This window comes from Scyliorhinus torazame, chromosome 1 (assembly GCF_047496885.1).
Source record: "Scyliorhinus torazame isolate Kashiwa2021f chromosome 1, sScyTor2.1, whole genome shotgun sequence".
NCBI lineage: Eukaryota > Metazoa > Chordata > Chondrichthyes > Carcharhiniformes > Scyliorhinidae > Scyliorhinus > Scyliorhinus torazame.
Window position 1 is genome coordinate 388943831 of NC_092707.1, and position 23895 is coordinate 388967725.

General features: G+C 49.2%; 1 protein-coding gene across 2 annotated transcripts in view; it reads right to left on the reverse strand.

Annotated features, from left to right (window-relative positions):
* Window positions 1-3122: 3122 nt before the first annotated feature.
* Window positions 3123-23895, reverse strand: part of kif26ba (kinesin family member 26Ba) — a 272137-nt gene continuing 251364 nt past the window's right edge. For both annotated transcript variants that reach the window (XM_072512933.1, XM_072512936.1), the window contains 3 exons: window positions 9825-10021; window positions 7324-7480; window positions 3123-3444 (listed from right to left, as the gene is read on the reverse strand). In XM_072512933.1, the coding sequence (XP_072369034.1) occupies window positions 3296-3444; window positions 7324-7480; window positions 9825-10021 (503 nt within the window). In that variant the 3' untranslated portion in view covers window positions 3123-3295. The remainder of the gene's footprint in view (window positions 3445-7323; window positions 7481-9824; window positions 10022-23895) is intronic.

Below are 23895 nucleotides of genomic sequence, written 5' to 3' on the forward strand. Positions count from 1 at the left end.
ATGACATAGATGTGTTAGTTGGCAGCAGCTCCAAGTGGGGGATTAATTTCAGTCAAGAGAGAGAGAGAGACGATGTATAAACATTCAGAGCTAAAACTGCCTCAAGCACCATTAAAGAGATAAATATCCGCAAAATATAATGGACGACTTTGGGAAAGACCACACAGAGGCAATGTGCTTCCCGGGCAGACAAACAGCGAGCTCAGTCTCGCTCTTTATTTGGATACGTGAATGCCCAGGGGAGATTGGGAGTCCCCGGGAGAAACCCTCGTCACGTCCAGGAACAGGTGTGAAAGGCTTTGACCCCGGCAGCCAAGTCTGGCAATGATTAGCTTCCTGCAGAGCCTCATTCGCTCTTTTAATTGCATCCTTTGCGGAACAGAAGGGCAATAAAATAATCACCCACAATAAAACTGATGAACCCAGATTGGATGGAATGGTGTTGCCACCTCACTGGCCTGTTTGGCATATTAGGTTAGGCCTAATGTTCAGGCTGGGGAGCGGGAGGGGGGGGGGGGGTGGGCATGATGTTGGGGAGGAGGTGGGCTTGTAACCTTTTACCTCCGTCGAGCAATCTTCATCACCGGCGACCATTGTCTGAATTTGCTTTATTGTATAACAAAAACATTTAAAAAAATAATCTTTATTAATGTCACAAGTGGGCTTACAATAACACTGCAATGAAGTTACTGTGAAAAGCCCCTAGTCGCCACATTCCGGCACCTGTTCGGGTACAGGGAGAATTCAGAATGTCCGATTCACCTAACAGGCACGTCTTTCGGGACTTGTGGGAGGAAACCGGAGCACCCGGAGGAAACCCACGCGGACACGGGGAGAACGTGCAGACTCCGCACAGACAGTGACCCAAGCCGGGAATCGAACCTGGGACCCTGGCGCTGTGACGCAACAGTGCTAACCACTGTGCTACCGTGCCGCCCCTCATATTCGATCATCGCATTATAGTGAAAAGGGCAAAGACATCCTTAAATACAAGGATTAATTCCCTGCTGCCTCTCATACGCTGCCTGTTTCAGGCAGTGACTGAAGCATAACCAGCATGAACTGGCAGCTGCCAGGGTGGCACAGGCTGTACTCTACAATTTTGGTACACAGTGACGAACATAGAGCATGCAGTGCAGAAGGAGGCCATTCGGCCCATCGAGTCTGCACCAACCCACTTAAGCCTCTCTTCCACCCTATCCCCGTAACCCCTCCTAACCTTTTTGAACGCTCAGGGGCAATGTATCGTGGCCAATCTACCTAACCTGCACGTCTTTGGACTGTGGCAGGAAACCGATGTTTTCCTCAAGTCAATAACTCGGTGGAAGTTGGTCATCGTGGGTATGGAGCTGAATGGGAATGGATTTGAAGATGGAGATAAGATTGGTGATTTGAATTGTGGTCTGAATGTTGATGTGCGCTTTACCCATGGTTAAAAAAAAAGAATTCCTTTAAAACGTCAATAATTCACACTGAGGAATCTTTTGAGTGTATGGAGAATAGACTGCGACTTTTATTTTGGGAACAGTCCTCGTGGTTTTGAATTTAATTCAGATATTTAAGAGGCCGCCCAGTTAAATGTCAGAGTTTCCAGTCCAGAATTAGACCGATGCCAACTACAGATTAATCAGGCACTCTGAACCCCTCACTTCCACACATTCCATCAGGATTTAAATAGGCAGAATTGCGTCCAAACCTCTACTCTTACCCCAGCATGTGAATTGCCCCACGCAGAATTTCATCATGGGAAGGGATTTGTTTTGAGCTGGTCATTTGCCTACGTGAGCAGGGACTAGGCAAAAGTTGGGAGTTACAGCCTCTTCCAACAGAAGGCTGAGTTGTGTTTTCGCCAAATGGCAGACACCCAGGAGAGATTGTGGGATGCACAGTGTTATTAGCGTTTGATGTCGGTCATCAAGAGATCTGGAGCTACGGCAAGTGAATAAAGCTAAGGTACAGAATGGCCAGGAGTGGCATAGCAGGCCCGAGGGGCTGAGTGGCCTGCAAAGGAGACAGAGTGGCTAACCATGTCGCATTACAAAACATGCATTGCTTGCTAGTTAAATGCACATGTACGACCGTGCATATGGAAGTACAAGCAGAGTAATATTCTTTGTGCGTGTGTGTATGGATTTGTCGTACGATTATCTCACTGACTCCCATCAGTAGGAAAGGTATGCATGTGCTTTCAAACTGGACTGTACAAACATTGCAGGGAAAATCTGCCTGAGAGGCACCATTGTGATTCTGAGTGGTCCATTCACTGTTAGTAAAAGACAATCACTTTAATAATGTGCTGCTTCCCGACTACTGACCTACTCTATAGATACAAGTTACTTAAAAACAGCAAGTAGTTAAAACACCTAGTAAAACAATCTTGAGTTCATCCTTTACTGAAACATGAGCTTTTTTATTTTTGTTCAATGTATCTCCACTGGATTTTTTTTTTTTAAAAACTCAACTCCACACAACAATGTCCTTTACAATCAGCCAAACCTTTATATAAAAAGAAGCGTACCGTGTCAAGTCATTCAAAATTGATTCGAAACGTGAACAAATATTCTTCCGTGGTCCCAGGAGGAAAGCGAGATCGCCGGCATTCTCCCCTCCCGCCCACTCCCACCCGGTTTTTAATCAACTCCCGTTTTACCCCCACCCCTCCCCCGCCCAAACGCCGGTGCACATGATGAGGAAATGGAGTGTAGGTTCAAAGTTTAGTTTACAAAATGGATACTGCCTCTATCACTGCACGGTGACACATTCATCATCTAGCACCAACTGGACAATGACGAGTCCATGTAAGATTTTGGATAATATAATATAATAAAGTTTACAAGGCACTAGTAGTCCTTCTGTATATCATTCTGAATATCTCGGTAACAGCCCTTCATTTCCCACCCTACTGAACACTGCAGCCCCCCCCCCCCCCCCAATCCATCCACCCATCCGCAACCACCCACCCCACCCACTGAATAAAGGGGTTCTGGAGCAAGCAATTCATATTTACAACATGACAAAAGTTCCTCAAAGTGCTTTGACAATCTGATGAAAGAATGAACATTCTCACGTTCCAATATTCATCCCCCCCCCCCCTCCCCCCCCCCCCCCCCCCTCCCGCCCGCCCATTCGTTTCCGTCTCTCTCTTGTATACATTCTGCCGTTGAAAGAAAATAAAACACTCCTTTCGCGTACGAGCTGCACACTTCACGCCTCCGTCCTCATCTTCCTGATATCTTTGGATGTTCTTTTGTGTTTCCTTCTCCTCCGCCGTGCGCTTGTTCGACCCCCCCCCACCTTAGCGCCTCCCGCAGGCGATGTCGAAGCACGTGATCATCATGAGGTGGGCTTTGCAGAAGTTGACCCGGTGCTCCAGCCGCTCGGTGACGCACTCCAGGGCCTCCAGGTATTCCAGCGAGTCCACCTCGAAGCCCTGATCCAGATCAACTGTGGGGGAGGGACACACACACACATATAGAGGTCAGGTCATGTGTTCAGCAGAGCCGAGAGTTGGAGGAGGCCGCCTAGTATGCTTGATTACAAAATTAGTAAATGGCAGTCTGTACCATTTCATACAACAATACGTGTGTCTATATGTTGTTGTGGGCGTCCAGTTGTGATAACCATAGGTTTGTACCGGCGAGATTGGATGTGAGGTTCCCGGGGTGGCGGAAGGTGGGATTGAGTACTTCAGCGACTTGTTTATTGGAGGCACATTTGCGGGTCTGGCGGAGTTGGAGGAATTGTATGAGTTGCCTAAGGGGAATGGGTTTAGGTATCTGTAGGTTCGGGATTTGGTGAGGAAAGAGATGCCGTCTTTCCCGGGGCTGCCGCCTCCGGTGCTGCTAGATGAACTCCTGTCGGACGCCGAAATAGGGGAGGAGAAGGTGTCGGATATTTATAAGGAACTGATGGTGTGAGGGGGCGGATGTTATGCGCAAATGGGAGGAAGAGCTAGGGGAGGAGGTGGGGGCTGGGACATGGGCTGAGGCTTTGAGGAGGGTGAAGGCGTCCTCGTCGTGTGCAGGGTTAGACTTCATCCAGTCTAAAGTGGTGCATAGGACCCACATGACGGTGGCGAGGATGAGCAGGTTTTTTGAGGGGGTAGAGAATAGGGGGGGGGGGGGGGAATGTTTTGGCCTTTGCCTCCCTCAAAGCACGGAGGTGGGTTTTGTCATGTCGGAGGGCCTCGGAGCTGCTGAAGGAAGGGGTGTGGGTGAGCCACCTGGCAGAATTCCTGCGGTTGGAGAAGATCAACTTCGCTCTGCTGGGGTCAGTAGAAGGGTTCACTCGGAGGTGGAAACCGCTCATCGACTTCTTCAAATGAAAATGAAATGAAAATGAAAATCGCTTATCGTCACAAGTAGGCTTCAAATGAAGTTACTGTGAAAAGCCCCTAGTCGCCACATTCCCGCGCCTGTTCGGGGAGGCTGGTACGGGAATTGAACCCGTGCTGCTGGACTGCCTTGGTCTGCTTTCAAAGCCAGCGACTTAGCCCTGTGCTAAACCATCTTCAAGGAGGATTGAGGGGTCAGCAAGGGGGGGGGCCTTCAGATGTAGAGCAAGGGGATTAAAATAGGGAAGGCGGGATTGGATCAAGGTGGTTGGGGTTGGTGTCGGTGGGGCTGGGGCTTTTGGGTTGTTTCTTGGGTTGAGGTGTTGTTCTTCTGATGCTCTTTGGTTGTTCTTTTGATTCTTTGTACATTTATATTTTTGTTGAAAAGCCTTGAATAAAAATATATTTTAAAAAATCAGTATGTGTATCTTTATCATGGGGATGTATATGTAACGTAGCGGGAACCACACTGTGTACTATTGAGCTATCTGCTCTACAGAATTGACTTTCACAATTCATGATTAGATTGGAGGGTTAGGGTGGGGAATAAAATGAAATGAAATGAAAATCGCTATTGTCACAAGTAGGCTTCAAATGAAGTTACTGTGAAAAGCCCCTAGTCGCCACATTCCGGCACCTGTTCGGGAATTGAACCGTGCTGCTGGCCTGCCTTGGTCTGCTTTCAAAGCCAGTGAATTAGCCCTGCGCTAAGCCAGCCCTAAACCAGTCCCAGCGCTAAATGCTGAAACAGACTGGTTGGACCGAATGATTCTCCATTAATATAACGAGCCCTATGTTCAATCCCCTGTATGTGCTAATATAATTGATGCCAGTCACTCCCTCAACCACTGGCGCACAGTGTGTACCATCCACGAGATGCATTGCAGCAAATCGCCAAGGCTCTTTCCAGCCCCACGACCTCTACCAGCTAGAAGGGCAAGGGCATGGAACCCTGGAACTCCCTAACAGCACGTTGGGTATGCCTACACCACATGGCCCGCAGCGGCTGAAGAAGGTGGCGGAAGGGCAAATCGGGTTGGGCAATAAAGACTGGTCTAGCCAGGGGCGCCCACATCCCGCCAACCAATAAAAGAAGTCGGGTGGAGAAGCAGTGAGGTCGGTCAGCATTTCTGGATAATGGTGAGCAGACAGAATCCCTGGGGTTGCAGAACCTCACTACTTTAATGACAAGAACTCGGAGAAACACTCGAGCGCAGCGCTGAAGGAGAGCTGAAAGTCGCTAACTTTCGGTAAATCACACCTGACCTACCCTCCCAGGCAGATGTAAAAGATCCCACCCGATTCAAAGATGAGCATGGGAGGATTTCCCCTGGGGTCCTGGTCAATATTTATCCCTCATCCAACATCCCTAAAAACAGACCATCTGACCATTATCACATTGCACCATGTGGGATCCTGCTGTGCAAAGACTGGCTGCCACACTTCCCACATTACAACAGTGACTACACTTCAACAAAAAAAAAGATATGTGCAAATATAGTCAACAAAATATTTTTTTAAAATAAATTTAGAGTATCATTGTGGTAGTATGGTAGCATTGTGGTTAGCACAATTGCTTCACAGCTCCAGGGTCCCAGGTTCGATTCCCGGCTTGGGTCACCTTATGTGCGGAGTCTGCATGTTCTCCCCGTGTGTGTGTGGGTTTCCTCCGGTGCTCCGGTTTCCTCCCACAGTCCAAAGATGTGCAGGTTAGGTAGATTGGCCATGATAAATTGTCCTTAGTGTCCAAAATTGCCCTAATGTTGGGTGGGGTTACTGGATAATGGGGATAGGGTGTAAGTGTGGGTTTGGGTAGGGTGCTCTTTCCAAGAGCCGGTGCAGACTCGATGGGCCGAATGGCCTCCTTCAGCACTGTAAATTCTACCCAATTCATTTTTTAGCGTGGCCAATCCACCTAACCTGCACATCTTTTGGGCTGTGGGGGCGAAACCCACGCAAACACGGGGAGAATGTGCAAACTCTACACAGATAGTGGCCCAGAGCCAGGATCGAACCTGAGACCCCGGCACCGTGAGGCAGAAGTGCTAACCACTGCAACACCATGCTGCCCTCACAAAATATTTTTAAAAGACCCTGGGCCTCACCAAGTGGCCATTAACAGATGCATGCAGCGGGCAATATAGGGGTCAACCGGCCCGACAGTCTGTCCCTCTACCATGGCTACATTTGTGGCCAGGTGGCCTTAGGGAGAGAGCATGCGGCGTCCATGGGTACACCTCAGGCCTTCCATGACTGGTGGGCACAACGGGGGCTGGGATGCACATCACCCCCGAGAATGACATTTTGATTGGGTGTGTTAAGTTTCCTTGCGATGCTTGATTTCAGTTACAGTACCCCACCAGGGGTCACCCCTGCCATTTTAATTTACTTTATTGATATTGTTTTAGTGAAAGAATTTAGCACTTTGGGCAGCCCGGTAGCACAAGTGGCTAGCACTGTGGCTTCAGGGTTCCAGGTTCGATTCCCCGCTGGGTCACTGTCTGTGCAGAGCCTGCACGTCCTCCCCGTGTCTGCGTGGGTTTCCTCCGGGTGCTCCGGTTTCCTCCCACAGTCCAAAGACGTGCAGGTTAGGTGGATTGGCCGTGCTAAATTGCCCTTCGTGTCCAAAAAGGTTCAGAAGGGTTATTGGGTTACGGCGAAAGGGTGGAAGTGAGGTCAGTGCAGACTCGATGGGCCGAATGGCCTCCTTCTGTATTGTATGTTCTATGCTCTTTTCACAATGCCCGGACTTCCCAAAGTGCTCTACAGCCGTTGAAATGCTTTCAAAGAGTAAGTCACTGATGTAATGTTGGATACTTGCAAAGTTTGCCCTAAAAAGGCCCCATGTTCTTTTTGATGCCTCATGGTCTATTTATCTTTAGTAACATCCTGTAAATGGGGGGGGGGCTCCACCCATAATCCCAGCCTTTCCAACCCTATGGCAGGAACATGCTAACTGGAAGATCAGAGGCCGGGGTGGGGATACTTACACTCACTGATCCACTTAGTGGGATGCAGCATCAGCCGCTGTTTGGTGGCCTCCAGTTCCTTCTTCAGTATGTCGTATTTGGTCTTGACCTCTGAGATCCTCTGCTGCCGATGCTCCAGTATCTTCAGCTTCGCGTTGAAGCACACAAACCCTCGCAACTGAAATTCAAAATGTTAAAAGTGATTCTTCAATTCTGTTTCCTTCCTCCTCCAGTTTCGGTCACGGGAGGGCAGTGCAAGTTCGTGGGGCCAAGTGCAAGGTACATTAGAACGTAAGTACGACTTAAGGAGGACAGGATTATGATAGGTTTAGATGAAGTAGGCAAAAAAAAAAATGTTCCTCTTGACTGACGGTGCACAGACTAAGGGGACACAGATCTGAGATTTGGGAAAGGTGTTTTGGGCGGTGCGGTGATTAGCACTGCTGCCTCATAGCACCAGGGTCCCAGGTTCGATTCCCGGCTTGGGTCACTGTCTGTGCGGAGTCCGCACGTTCTCCCCGTGTCTGCGTGGGTTTCCTCCGGGTGCTCCGGTTTCCTCCCACAGTCACAAAGATGTGGATTGGCCTTGATAAATTGCCCCTTAGTGTGTCCAAAGGTTAGGTGGGGTTATGGAGTTAAGGCGGGGGAATGGGCCTAGGTAGGGTGCTCTTTCGGAGGGTTGGTGCAGATTTGACGGGCTGAATGGCCTCCTTCTGTAGGGATTCTACGAGATGCCCGGGGGGGGGATGAATTTTTCTTTGCACGGTGAGTGGTAACTGGCCTTGATCGCACTGGCTACAAGGATGATTGAGGTGGAGATGATGAATAATTTCTATAGGATAGTTGATGGGCAGTTGAGGGAAATAAACTGGCAAGGACGATGGGGATAGAGGGACTGACTGGCTTTCTCCACAGACAGCTGGCTTGGAGCCGATGGGCTGAATGGTTATTCGATGACTCTTAGGAACATTCAGCCATTTGCTTTCCCTCAATTCGTCCCGATTCAGCCCAAGCGGGACACTCCCATCTCCATCTTGTGGTATGCGCAACGTTCCGGGATAAAGGATGGAATAATGTCCTGAAATGGGAATTTCACAAATTGGATGATTGATTGGAGAGCTGGCCATCGACAGCAGTGATCTGAAGAGTTCTCCTGGTACCATATGCTAGTTAGTATGGGAAGAGTTGGGCCACACGGTGGCTCAGTGGTTAGCACGGCTGCCTCACAGTGCCAGAGACCCGGGTTCAATTCCGGCCTCGGGTGACTGTCTGTGTGGGGCTTACACTTTCTCCCCGTGTCTGCGTGGGTTTCCTCCGGGTGCTCCGGTTTCCTCCCACAGTCCAAAGATGTGCAGGTTAGGTGAACTGGCCATGCTAAATTGCTCCTTAGTGTAAAAAAGGTTGGGTGGAGTTACTAGGTTCAAGGGATAGGATGGTGCCTGACCCTGGGTAGGGTGCTCTTTCAGAGGGCCGTTGCACGCTCAATGGGCCGAATGGCCTCTTTCTGCACTGTAGGGATTCTATGATTCTATAAAAGATGTAAATGGGTGGTGGTGAGATGGTCAAGGGTTCACTGGGACAGTGAAACTATTTTGGAGAGGAAGAAAAATACCTGAAAAAGGGCAGGGAGGGCAATACTGGGGTGGGGTTGGGGTGTGGCGGGTAGATGGAGCAGGGGTCGGTCCATTAACATATTGTAGCCTGGAGGAAGAGAAAACACAATGAACAAGCAAGGTAGGGAACATTAAAAAAGAGACAGGAGGCCAAAGGACAGATCACAAGAAGGGGGAATTATAATAAAAACAGAAAATGCTGGATAAACTCAGCAGGTCTGGCAGCGTCGGTGGAGAGAGAAACACTGACTTAACGTTTCGAGCCTTACGACCCTTGGACAGATCAGTTCTGAAGAAGAGTCATGCTGGATTCGGAACGTTAACTCTGTTTCTCTCTCCACAGACGCTGCCAGACCTGCTGAGTTTATCCAGCATTTTCTGTTTTTATCTCAGATTTCCGGCATCTGCAGTGTTTTGCTTTTATTTAAGGAGGAATTATGATTGCCCTTAAAATTTGGAGTTAGGATTGCTTGGTACGTATTTGAACGCATAGAGCATTCAAGACAAATACTGAAAAGAGACACACTGTCGAAGCTTTTCTTCTTGGACCTATCAGGACAGATACCAAAATGCCAAATTTGAACGGGAGCAACAATTTATACCGCATGAGAAAAGGGTGCTGCTGATTGGTTGGCAAGTCGAATCTGATTGATAAGAGTCGACATATCAACCAATCAGCACCTTTTTCTCATGCAGTATAAATTGTTGCTCACTTAAAAAATTTGGCATTCTTGTATCCGTCCTGATCAGTGCAAGATGAAAAGCTTCAACAGCATGTCTCTTTTTTCAGCAATACTCAATCCCTGTACCACCAAGTGACAATGCAAGAGATCGTTGCAGAACTGAGGGTACGCTATTGCAGCCGTCACAGAGACCATACTTGAGTTCACCTTTAGAAAGTCTACCAACCTTGCTGTCTGCCGCCCGTCTCCTCTGCAGACGTTCCACATCATCGATCTCATAGACCTTGATCTCGAACGGTTCGGCCATACCTCTCTGCACAGGTCGAAGGTCAACCCAGCGGACCCCAGAGCTGTTGGCCGGTTTTCGGGCTGGAGGTGCTGCATCGGGGGACAGGCTCGGGAGGACACGCCGCCTCTGGGAACCTGCAAACGGGAGGTAGACAGGCAAAGTGAGGTCTGCTGGGAGATGAGCATTGCTACAATCATCACTACTGTGTCTTTTCGCACAGCGTCTCGGCGTAAAGCTCACGTCACCAACATCATGCTCACAAAGCAAATAAGAAAGGTGCTAATATACAGCCTGATGTAATGATGGCAAAGCTAAATGCTGCAATTTTAACATGGACATGTGCCTGGATTTCTGCCTTGACAATCTGCATGCAGCAATGATGATGCTGCGAGGGCCATGAACATTACATTCGATACATATCACAGCCTCAAGATGATAGATACGTGATATTCCCGGGCAAACATTGAGTACGTTGTTCCACCTGCTACGTACGGACCAACCCATGTCAATCATAATGGTCCTGAGATTGGCTAAATAAATCTCATGTAAATTCAGGCTCACAGCCACTTAAGAAATATCATCAGCGGGAAAGCTTAGCTCTTGTTTCAATCTCCACAGATGAAGCCTGACTTCGGAGTCTTTGCGGCACTCTCTGTTTCTGAATTATACAAGAACGGCAGAGCTTTCTGGACTGTTTGGCTGCAGTTGCAGAGGGCTATTAATCTCTGTCATGTGCCTGCCCTGCTCGCTCCCCATACCTTGCTTGACTGTGTTAAGTCCACTTCCCCGGCCTTCGAATCTCTCAATGCAAAGTTGTTTGATCTTTAACCCTTGAGAAGTAAATGCAGCCGCAGCCCATGCAAGCCCTCATCATGCATCAGCGCAGATGTGTTTGGTTGGGGTCGGGGAATGGGTTGGTGAGTGAGGGGCAGCACAGGGGGTTCTAATGGGTCATGTGATAACATATTTGAGTTTTATTTAAAAGCAAACTAAAAAAAAAATGCTGGAAATATTCAGCGGCCGTGGTCGCATCCGTGGCGAGAGAGAAACAGAGTTAACCGGCTGGATTACCCCAGGTGGGTCTCGATCCTGACCTTCTGGGTCAGGAGCCTGCAAACGGCCGGGGTGGGATGTCACAAGTTATTTTCCAAGAAACGGCCAATCGAGAAGTTGCTTCCGGAATCCCGGTGAAAATAAGGACAGTGGGTGGACCAGGGATGTAGGAGGACCCAGTCGGAGGGTCCGCAACCATGTCTGGCGCTGCCAAGGGAGACAGGAGACCCTCAAAATGGAGGTACTCTCTGCAGGATTGCGAAACATTACAGCTCACACATAGCCTTCCATCCGGAGGGGGCAGATCCCTCCTTCCAAAGGAAGGCTTGAAACTTGAGTTGTGGCCATCACATCCCAGCAAGTCTGTGTTGGGACGTTGGGGGATGGAGGCACCACGCCCCCTGTCATGTGACTGGGAGGCCACCTCCAACTCAATCTCAGGCCCCAGCCAAAGTGATGGGCCCGTCCGCCATTGGGAAGAGCCCAGAAGTGGCATCCCTAGTAACTGGATTATGGGGAGGTAGACTCTGCCGGGTTGGCCCTGCCTCAGGCAGTAACACTTCCCACGAAATTCCACTGCTTTCAACATCGCGTTTTGAAAGGCGTTTCGTCAACCGAAGAGTTAGCAGAGATAATTTAAAAAACCCTCAAAGGGAATAATATATGGGCTCAGGACCCAATCGGTAAGCGGGTTTAGAGCAGGGCGGGTTTCAGCGCTGGACCTTTCCAGCATTCTGCCTAGTACACAGCGATGTGGGGAGATGTAAGGAGTCCCGTGCACTTGAGTTAAATCACCTCAAGGGGCAAAGGTCATAGGTTTACCAAGCTTACCTTTCGATGGACCACAGGTTGGCTCCAAAAAAGCAAAAAGATGAGAACACAATGGGATTTCTTTCAGTGATGCCCAGATAGTTCACATAGCCCTCATAAACTGACCAGGTGAGCCTGCTGTCAGCAGGCCCCAAGTCACGGCCGGAAACACCTTCTCAGCTTCGGTGCAGCTAATTCGGTACCAAGTTAGTGAGCGGCAATCGGCCTGATTCTTCTATTTGGCGCGCCACAATGTGAACGTCACAGTGCCGCCCCACATCCATTCTGAACGGTGATGGACACACAACCCTCCTTCCAAACGCAGAACCTTCTAGGTTGTTCAGCCCCTCGGGCCTACTCTGCCTTTGATCAGACCAAGCCTCATCTGCACCTCAATGCCATCTCCCCATCCCCATATACCTTATTGCACAATTATCTATCGGCTTCGGTCTTGGAGGCTCCATAGCCTTCTTTCTGATTCTCCTGCTCACAGGCCGGGGTTTAATCTTTAACCCAATGTTCCCTCGCTCCTGATTTTTGCAGTTGAGGCAACAGTTTCTGTGAACCTACCCTATCAAATACTTTTAGTAATATAAGACACATTAAAGACGTCACCCCTCAATCCCTCAGACTCAGAATCACAGAATCCTCCAGTGCAGAAGAGACCCTTCGGCCCATCGAGTTTGAACCGACACATGAAAGGCCCTGACCTGCCCACCTCATCCCACTTGCCAGCACTTGGCCCATAGCCTTGAACGTTATGGCGTGCCAAGTACTCAAGGGAAGACAGGTTACATTTATACGATCTGACTCCATAATTTAACCCTTTAATTTCCGGTGAATTGGTCCTGCAAGCAGAGGCTTTAACCTACCCAAAATAAGTGGGGGTAAATGATTGAGGGGAGTGGAGCGCGATCCCCGATGTCACGTCGTAATGGGCCACATTTAATAGTTAGCACCTTGGCAATTCATTACACTTGCACATATAGACTTTCCGGTTTCTGCACTGGGACTTGCTGTAATTGAGGAGTTACAATCAGATCAGCCATGGTCTTATTGAGTGACGCAGAAGGTTCAAGGGGCCGAGTGGCCTACTCCTGCTCCTAATTCGTATGTACGCATGTAATTTTAGATGTGGAGATGCCGTCTTACAACACCAGGTTAAAGTCCAACAGGTTTATTTGGAATCACTAGCTTTCGGAGCGCAGCTCCTTCATCAGGTGAATCACTTACCCAAATAAACCTGTTGGACTTTAACCTGGTGTTGTAAGACTTTTGTGAAGGGTAGGTCGTGCCTCACAAACCTTATTGAGTTATTTGAGAAGGTGACCAAACAGGTGGATGAGGGTAAAGCAGTTGATGTGGTGTATATAGATTTCAGTAAAGCATTTGATAAGGTTCCCCATGGTAGGCTACTGCAGAAAATACGGAGGCATGGGATTCAGGGTGATTTAGCAGTTTGGATCAGAAATTGGCTAGCTGGAAGAAGACAAAGGGTGGTGGTTGATGGGAAATATTCAGACTGGAGTCCAGTTACTAGTGGTGGACCACAAGGATCTGTTTTGGGGCCACTGCTGTTTGTCATTTTTATAAATAAGACCATAAGACATAGGAGCGGAAGTAAGGCCATTCGGCCCATCGAGTCCACTCCACCATTCAATCATGGCTAATTTCAACTCCATTTACCCGCTCTCTCTCCATAGCCCTTAATTCCTCGAGAAATCAAGAATTTATCAACTTCTGTCTTAAAGACACTCAGCGTCCCGGCCTCCACCGCCCTCTGTGGCAATGAATTCCGCAGACCCGCCACTCTCTGGTTGAAGAAATGTCTCCTCATCTCTGTTCTAAAGTGACTCCCTTTTATTCTAAGGCTGTGCCCCCGGGTCCTAGTCTCCCCTGCTAATGGAAACAACTTCCCTACGTCTACCCTATCTAAGCTATTCATTATCTTGTAAGTTTCTATTAGATCTCCCCTCAACCTCCTAAACTCCAATGAATATAATCCCAGGATCCTCAGACGTTCATCGTATGTTAGGCCTACCATTCCTGGGATCATCCGTGTGAATCTCCGCTGGACCCGCTCCAGTGCCTGTATGTCCTTCCTGAGGTGTGGGGCCCAAAATTGCTCACAGTATTCTAAATGGGGCCTAACTAGTGCTTTATAAAGCTTCAGAAGTATATCCCTGCTTTTATATTCCAAGCCTCTTGAGATAAATGACAACACTGCATTTGCTTTCTTCATTACGGACTCAACCTGCAAGTTTACCTTTGGAGAATCCTGGACTAGGACTCCCAAGTCCCTTTGCACTTCAGCATTATGAATTTTGTCACCGTTTAGAAAATAGTCCATGCCTCTATTCTTTTTTCCAAAGTGCAAGACCTCGCACTTGCCCACGTTGAATTTCATCAACCATTTCTTGGACCACTCTCCTAAACTGTCTAAATCTTTCTGCAGCCTCCCCACCTCCTCAATACTACCTGCCCCTCCACCTATCTTTGTATCATCGGCAAACTTAGCCAGAATGCCCCCAGTCCCGTCATCTAGATCATTAATATATAAAGGGAACAGCTGTGGCCCCAACACTGAACCCTGCGGGACACCACTCGTCACCGGTTGCCATACCGAAAAAGAACCTTTTATCCCAACTCTCTGCCTTCTGCCTGACAGCCAATCGCCAATCCATGTTAGTACCTTGCCTCGAATACCATGGGCCCTTATTTTACTCAGCAGTCTCCCGTGAGGCACCTTATCAAAGGCCTTTTGGAAGTCAAGATAGATAACATCCATTGGCTCTCCTTGGTCTAACCTATTTGTTATCTCTTCAAAGAACTCTAACAGGTTTGTCAGGCATGACCTCCCCTTACTAAATCCATGCTGACTTATCCTAATCCGACCCTGCACTTCCAAGAATTTAGAAATCTCATCCTTAACGATGGATTCTAGAATCTTGCCAACAACCGAGGTTAGGCTAATTGGCCTATAATTTTCCATCTTTTTTCTTGTTCCCTTCTTGAACAGGGGGGTTACAACAGTGATTTTCTAATCCTCTGGGACTTTCCCTGACTCCAGTGACTTTTGAATGACCTGGAGTAGGGCATAGAAGGATGGGTGAGTAAATTTGCAGATGACACTAAAGTCGGTGGAGTTGTGGACAGTGCAGAAGGATGTTACAAGTTACAGAAGGACATAGATAAGCTGCAGTGCTGGGCTGAGAGGTGGCAAATGGAGTTTAATGCAGAAAAGTGTGAGGTGATTCATTTTGGAGGGAATAACAGGAAGACAGAGTACTGGGCTAATGGTAAGATTCTTGGCAGTGTGGATGAGCAGAGATGTCGGTGTACATGTACATAGATCCCTGAAAGTTGCCACCCAGGTTGAGAGGGTTGTTAAGAAGGCATACGGTGTGTTCGCTTTTATTGGTAGAGGGATTGAGTTTTGGAGCCATGAGGTCATGTTGCAGCTGTGCAAAACTCTGGTGCAGCCGCATTTGGAGTATTGCGTGCAATTCTGGTCGCCGCATTATAGGAAGGATGTGGAAGCATTGGAAAGGATGCAGAGGAGATTTACCAGAATGTTACCTGGTATGGAGGGAAGATCTTATGAGGAAAGGCTGAGGGACTTGAGGCTGTTTTCGTTAGAGAGAAGAAGGTTAAGAGGTGACTTAATTGAGGCATACAAGATGATCAGAGGATTGGATAAGGTGGACAGTGAGAGCCTTTTTCCTCGGATGGTGATGTCTAGCACGAGGGGACATAGCTTTAAATTGAGGGGAGATAGATATAGGACAGATGTCAGAGGTAGGTTCTTTACTCAGAGAGTAGTAAGGGCGTGGAATGCCCTGCCTGCAATAGTAGTGGACTCGCCAACACTAAGGACATTCAAATGGTCATTGGATAGACATATGGACGATAAGGGAATAGTGTAGATGGGCTTTAGAGTGATTTCACAGGTCGGCGCAACATCGAGGGCCGAAGGGTCTGTACTGCGCTGTAATGTTCTATGTTCTAATGTAATTTGAGAGCCACTTTAGCCCAGTGCCCTTTACCAGGGATCCTTGGAACATGGCAGGCAACTATGCATTACCTTAACCAACCAGACTGAAGGATTGTTAATGAGCAGCACAGTGTCTGAACCAGGAAGTGCCGGAATTGTGAATTTGATGTCTAATCAGGTAAAGAAAGCAAGATGAAGCGAGAGGAAGAAATATCGCATCATGTGTGAGAGAGCGAGAGAGATTTAAGAGAAAGAAAAAGTGCCTAAAAATTATCCCGTTTTAAAAAATTCCCAACAATAATTAAAATCTGAAAGAATAAGACTCCACACTTGTAAATGCGACAAGTTCATTGTGGAGAGGTTGTTTGGCAGTCATTAAGACTTATCCCACACCGTTGAAAATGCACTGCACTGGAGTGAGCAAGCCCTAACTGGCATGTTTAGTGAGTGTCTGTCAGCTGAGCACTGCAATCTTACGCAGTTCCAAATGTTTCGATGCTGGGTCTCCCGGCAAGATACTGGAGCATTACAGCTTCCAAACAACAAGGTAACTCACACTGCAGGTCCCTGCTTTCCACGTTGAACCTGCACGCGCACGAAGGCCACAGGCTGCTGTCTGAATTACCCCTTAATAATGATGAGCGCTGATAGAATCACCATCACCTCTACCTCATAAACACTAGTTAGACCTTAAAAATTTGTTTCAGCCAAACCAGGACACTGTAAATCATCCTGGAGTTAGAAAGAGCATATTAACGGGTCATCCAAATGCACCCTCATCTGCATATGTAAATTGAGCTAATTAGCTGCTAAACGTCTGCTTGTAACAATGAGAAATTGCAAACCGTCTCTCTTTGAAAGTTGAACAGAATAATTGGAATCTATTAAGGATAATGGATTAATAAATTATGTTAATTCGACCTCATTCATTATGCAAATTCGGTTAATTACAAAATAATCTCTCCCCTGGAACAAAGGCCCCAAGATGCCTGGAAACTGAGAGGGTCTGCCTTGAACTGAACTTGTGGAAAAAGTTGGTTAAAGTCACGATTTAAAAAAAAGTTTTCAGCCCAGGTGGCAGCTCATTAATTTCCAGCTGAACAGTGGAAAAGGTATTTGAATATTCCAACGGCACTGTACACAGAGCAGGAGGTGGCAAGTTAAATGTAGATACCCATCTGGCATACAAGCACGAACTCGGTGAGGACCGATACACCTTTAATCACAGTCAGCCATCAGTCCACCACCTTATCGGAGAGCTGTAGGGGAAAAGGAAACGATCATCAGGTCCATTATACTCATTGCTGACCATGGCACCACCCGACTCCCCAAAGCCTGTTCGCCATCCACAAGGCACATGTCAGGAGTGTAATGGAATACTCTCCACTTGCCTGGATGGGTGCAGCTCCAACAACACTCAAGAGGCTCGACACCGGGGCAGCACGGTGGCACAGTGGTTAGCACTGCTGCCCCACAGCACCGAGGTCCCAGGTTCGATCCCGGCTCTGGGTCACTGTCCGTGTGGAGTTTGCACATTCTCCCCGTGTTTGCATGGGTCTCACCCCTACAACCCAAAGATGTGCAGGCTAGGTGGATTGGCCACGCTAAATTGCCCCTTAATTGGAAAAAATGAATTGGGTACTCTAAATTTATTTTTTAAAAAGCTCGACACCATCCAGGACGAGGTAGGTCCACTTGATTTGGCACCCCACCCACAAACATTCAATCCCGCCGCCACCAGCACAGTGGCAGCCGTGTGTGCCATCTACAAGATGCACTGCAGGGGCTCACCAAGGTTCCTCAGACAGCACCTTCCAAACCCACGACCGCTACCATCTAGAAGGACAAGAGCAGCACGTACCTGGGAACCCCACCACCTGGAGGTTCCCCTCCAAGTCATTCACTATCCTGACTTGGAAATATGTCGCCGTTCCTTCAGTGTCACTGGATGGAAATCCTGGACCTCCCTCCCTAACAGCACGGTGGTTGTACCTACACCTCAGGGACTGCAGCGGTTCAAGAAGGCGGGTCGCCACCACCTTCTCTTCGAAGGCAATTGGTTTGGGCAATACATACTAGACTTGTGCCTCCCACATCCCAGAAAAGAATAAACAATGTATCATCTGCACTGTTGTTAACGCTACACCACCTACTAAACTGAGTTAAGATGGTGATCATACAATTTAGGATTCAGCTGAAAGGCTAATCCATTGTATAGCTGGTGAAGCACTTTATTTGAGGTGTAGTCACTGCTGACGTGTGCACACAGCAAGATTGCATATACAACAATGCGATAATGACTGGATAATCTGTTTTAGGTGTTGGATGAGGGATAAATAATGGGCAGGACACCAGAGGTAACGTCTTCGACATAGTGCCCTGCGATCTTTGACATTCAACCGAGGGGGCAGGCGTGGCCTCAGCTGTAACGCCGCATGCGAAGAGCGGCATCTCTGACCGTGCGGCACTCCCACAGTCACTCGATGCGGGATGTTTACAGAGGACGTGCACACTCAAGGTAAATACCAGGAAAAGCCCCTGTTGTGACGAAACATTGGTTCAACGCCCACGGCTATGATGGCAACTCTTTGACATGCGAAGGGACTGAAGACCAGCGAAGGGGAGGGCACCAGATGCCAATACAAAGATTAAAGTCCAGTTTTAAATTGCCCTGTCCGGCTTTCCATGTGATTCCCAAGGGAAACAAAATAGATAATCAGGCTGGAATCTCAACAGGCAAACTGTGGTCTTCCCAGCAGCATTTAAACTGACGCAACCTAAGAGGATACAGATGGAAATGTGGTGTACATAAAAGGGATTGGAAATGGGAGCAAAGATTATCCCTCTCCGCACCCAACCTCACCACCAGCCACTAACTCTCAGAAGGTCAGAGTTCTGTAGAATCGGTATGCATGATTGAACACCGCCGTACTCTCTTCAAAGATGCAGAAACCCATCTGTGGGTGGGAGACAACACGCACAGCAGCTTCACTGCCGGTTGCTCAGGGTGAAAATTGGGCCGTATTTGTGCCGGCCGCTCAGCCAGGATCTGAATCACCAACATTCAGGTGTGGAATAATAATAAACAAAATGGAGAGTTTTACTCCTCCATAATAAGAGGGTTTTAAATCAAAACTCTTCTGCGATTGGCCAGTTGTTGACGGGGCAGTTCCCCCTCAACGTCTATCCTATCCCTGTGGCCGGAGAGAGACTGAACAATCAGCGAGGAGAATCCCGAGAAGACTTTGAATTTGCAAAGGGGCACTCATGCTGTCGCCTTCTTCATTGAGAGAAGAGTTGGACCGTACAATCGAGGAAGGGAGTAAGCAAGACTTGCAGATCTACAATCTCGAAGAAGCACAGAATGTTGACGGCACAGGCTGAGGCCTTTCTGCCCCTCGTGCCTTCGGAGGCCCAGCCCAAACCCACTTCCCAGCTCTTGAGTGCGCACATGCTGGGCTGTCACTTCGGTACTGTACTGGGGGAGTGCTGCATTGTCAGAGCTTCCATGTTCCAGAGGAGACATTGAACCAAAACCTTGGCTGGGATTTCCACTTCCCTGCCAACCCCCCCCCCCCCCCCCCCCCTGCCCCCCCGCCCCCCCACCCCGCCCCCCCCCCGGCCTCACTCCACCCCGCCAGGTTTTCCAGCGGCAGACGCAGACTCTCCATTGGCTGATGATGGGATTGGCCTGTTGGAAAGCAGAAATAAAACCAGCAAATGCTGGAAACGTTCCCAACAGGTCCAGGCAGTGGCTATGGAGACAGAAACCACCTGAAACGCTACCTCTGGGTGCAATTAAACCGAATGGGAACAGAATCCCGTAATGAGCAGGTTTAGCTGGGTGTTTCCCAGGCCCTCGCTGCGCAGAGCGGCACCATGCTATCTACTGGGACTCAGGCTCTATTCGGGGCCTTGGTGGGGAACGCAGGAATGGCGTCCCGATCCCTCGAACCCCCCCCCCCGATATGCCCCCGAACCCCCCAAAGCCGCAGCTCACCTATAAAGGGATCCTCTGCCCCCCCTACCCGCACCCCACGCAGGGCGCACCCGATCCCGATCATGGGTGAAATGCCAACTTGGTACCTTGGCAGTCAGCCTGGCAGTGCCACCTGCCAGCTGGCAGTGCCACCTGGACACCTTGGCAGTGCCAGGCTGGCACCCATGTGGCACTGCCAGGGTGCCAAGCTGGCCATGCCAGAGTGTTCAGGTGGCACCAGCAGTGTCAGCATGCCACCCTGCCCAAAGGGTAAGCACCTGGGTGGAGGGCTCCCCCCCCCGGGGGGCTTCCGAGGGGATCAGAGGCCACCGGGTGATTGGCCTCCAGGCAGGATGGCACCCTGGCACTACTGGGGCTGCCCAGGCACTGCCAGACAGGCGCCCTGGCACTGCCACCAGGTGGCACTGGCAAGCCAGCAGGGGCATTTCTACGGTGCCAGGCTGGCAGTGCCAAGCTGCCTGGCTGGCATTGCGCCCATGGGAGGGATCGGGCCCGCGGGGTGCCATTTGGTTTAGCTCAGTGGGCTAGACAGCTGGTTTGTGATGCAGAACAAGGCCAGCAACGCAGGTTCAATTCCCGTACTAGCTGAGAATTCTGAATTCTCCCTCGGTGTACCCGAACAGGTGCTGGAATGTAGCGACTAGGGGCTTTTCACAGTAACTTCATACTCGTGACAATAAAAGGTTATTATTATTATTATTTCAAAATGGCAGCCTGATCTCCTGCACTGAGGAGTTCTGGCGAGCGGAGCTCCTCAGTCCAGGAGACGGGACTAGGTGCGGCCTCGGCAAGGCGTTCTCCGCTGAGGCCCTGGATTGGAACAGAGTCCTGTTCGCTGCCTGCGCCGGGAAACACCTAGCTAAACCTGGCTCAACACGGGACTCTGTTGCAATTCGGTTAGATAGCGCTCCACCCTGAAATCTAGAAGGTTGACGGGTCATTTGATGAAAGTATTCTTAGGGGCATAAATAGGGTAGGAGAGTAACTGGGGAGTCCAGGGTAGGCATAGAGTAAAGATTCAAGCCAGGAATAAAACTCGGAAACATTCTACAGACAAAAGGGTGGTGGAAGTGTGGAACTTTCTTCCAGACATGGTTACACCCGGTTGTTGTGTGGTGCAGACAACAGCTGTGAGAATCTACAACTTCACCTCAGCTCTCCCTGACATCATCACATTGACTGCACCTCAAAATGGCTGCAGGCTGCTTGGGGGGAGTCCTCAGATCACGAAAGGCTTATCTTCCCATTCGGATGTCGCTTTTTGGGCAGACCAACGCTGTCTCTCGCGCCTTAGGGAAGGCTCCTCCACTCAGTTTGCAGTTGAACTGTTTTGAGGGGCAGCCATGCCTGTGGCGCCCCAAACCCTTGACCTTTACCGCCTCGAAGAACAAGGGCAGCAGATACCTGGGAACAGCGCCACCTGGAGGTTCCCCTCCGAGCCGCACACCACCCTGACTTGGGAATACATCGCCGTTCCTTCACTGTCGTTTGGGGCAACAAACCTCCCTAGCAGCACAGTGGACGTACCTACACCTCAAGAGACGGCAGCGGTTCAAGAAGGCAGCTCACCGCCACCTTCTTGATGGGCAATTAATGCTGAACTAGCCAGCGACGCCCACATCTCGTGAAAGAACAAAACAAGGTGTCGGGGTAAAGGAGAAAACGAAAGTCGTTTACTGGAAGAAGTGGAAATCTCATCAACTGCTGTTTTATCATTTCTTCCGCTATCCTATTTACCATTCCTTTGAGCAAACCTCAAATATTTGTCCGGATTTTACTGGCATCTCCTTCAGTTTAATTTCATTTCAAAGCCTTTGTTTACAAGGAGCCCGAGGGTGGAATCTGCTGGGTCCCTAGTGGGCCACTCTCCAAATATATAAATTATCCTCAGTTTAGGATCTGTAGCATCTTGAGGTATTGCATTGAGCCTGTCGTATTACTTGTATGCACTGTAAACATATCACCATGAAAAGATATTTATTTGTTTTTCAATCTCTCCATAGTAGAGACTACTAAGATGGCACAATAACACAGCACAAAAGGAGGCCATTCGGTCCATTGAGTTTGTGCTGGCTCTTTGAAGGAGCCTATCCAATTCATTCCTCGTCCCCTGTTCTTCCCCCATAGATCTGAAATCTCTCCAAGATTGATGTGGATCCTGCTTTTCGCACACGTGCAGTTAAGATTCCACTTGGGCCTAAATACAGTTTCTGGGACTTCAACTCCAGTAGCCATTGTTGATCCAAGGCCGTGGGTGCCGGCATGCTATTTGACTATGGGGGCATCACAGCTGAGCCTGCCGTCCACCTCGCCCAATGGGTCCAACACTTCCTGGGAGATCACTGGATGCCTATCAGATTTTTTTCCCTCTCCAGTCATAGTTAGGAGGAGTAGGCCACTCGGCTCCTCGAGCCTGCTCCGCCATTCGATAAAATTGTGGCCGATTTGATTGTAACCTCAACCCCACATTCCTGCCCACCCAGCCAAGGGCACAGAGGCAATTTGCATGTTACTGCCACACTGGCTTAACGAACCGAGAGCCTGTCTGCCCTGTACAGCTCAGTAAGCCCGACCCCAGCACCACCTGTCTTGACTTCAAATCTATCCGATTGTTTCCTTGCCATTCGGCACTGCTTGACCATAAATTTCCTCCAATTAAATATTGGAAAGACGGAAGCCACCGTTCCCCGCTCCAAAGTCCACTGCCCAGCCCCTGACTCCATCCTTCACCCCGGCAACAGTCTGTGACTAAACCAGAGTGTTCGCAATATCTGACCCCGAGGTGAGTCACCACTAAGGTTGCCTTTAACCTCCTCTGTAACCTCACCCCCTGTCTCAGCCCGTCTGCTACTTAAACCCGCATTCAAGCCTTTGTCATCTTCAGACTTGACTATTCCAATGCGCCTGTGGTGCTTAACGAGAGGTCATCCAAAACTCTGCTGTCCCTGTCCGAACGTGCGCCAAGTCCCGTTCACCTATCACCCCTGACCTCGCTGATCTGCACTGGATTCCAGTCAAGCGACATCTTGATTCTAAAGATTTTCCCTCTTGTTTTCAAATCCCTTCATGATCCCTCCTCTCCCTCTCTCTGTAATCTCCGGCCCCACAGCCATCCCAGATCTCGGGCCTCTTGAGAATCGCCGGTTTTAATTGCCCCAGCGTTGGCGGCGGGGCCTTCTGTTTCCGAGGCCCCAAGGATCTCCCTAAACATCATCTCTCGCTTTTGGCCACTTTCACTAGTATCTCCCCCCGTGGTTCAGTTTGGTATTTTGCTTTCGGTTGCCTCTGTGGAACATTTTGCTTCATGATCATGAACTGTTGTTGTTGACGATTGCGCGTTAGGTGTCGCTCACTGCTGTCACTCCCACCTCAGTCAGGGTGACTACACTCGGAAAGTATCCCAGTGGCTGCAAAACGCTTCGGGACATCCTGAGGCCGTCAACCCTTGCGGCTTGGGAGTGGAATTTGATTGGCTGACGCTCCTTCCTAATGGCTTGGGACGTTTCCCCCTCTGGTAACGGCACCTGTGCGGGTGTCCCCCTCCCCAATCCCCCCCCCGAGACTGGAGCCACAGGGCTGGAGAAGCTCAGAGGGATCGGGAGGGACGAGGCCATGCAGGAGAAGGATGGCTGCATCATGGCTGCCGAGAAGAGTTCTCTGTGACCACAGTGGAGAGAGAGGCCAGGCGAAGGGCAGGGTTCCAGCAGTTTAATCGGAGAAAACGTGTTGTCCGAGATCTGCTTTCACAGTGCCAGATAATGTCTGATTCCATCACACCTAATGCTGAAAGATTTCAACTTTTAACAAAAGCCTATTATACCCGGCGAGAGAATTTCGTTGAGCCATGAGCTGAGTGCAATAGAAATGTGCCTCTTAAATCCAGGCGTGATAAATATGATTACTTTGATGCCTATTGTATATATTGTATGCTCGGTGAATTGGCCTCACTCTGATCTACAGAAAGCCACACTTGTTTTACTCAATGGCATCAGTGTTGAACATAAGGACTGTTAACAACCAGATACATTTTAATTCCCTCCATTTCCATGCCAATTAGTGTGCAGGTTGTTATTTAAAGGGATATTAAAGGATTTAAAAGTCTCTTTAACACTTCACTCTTACACGCCCATGCTGGAGAGATCAGCGGCTTT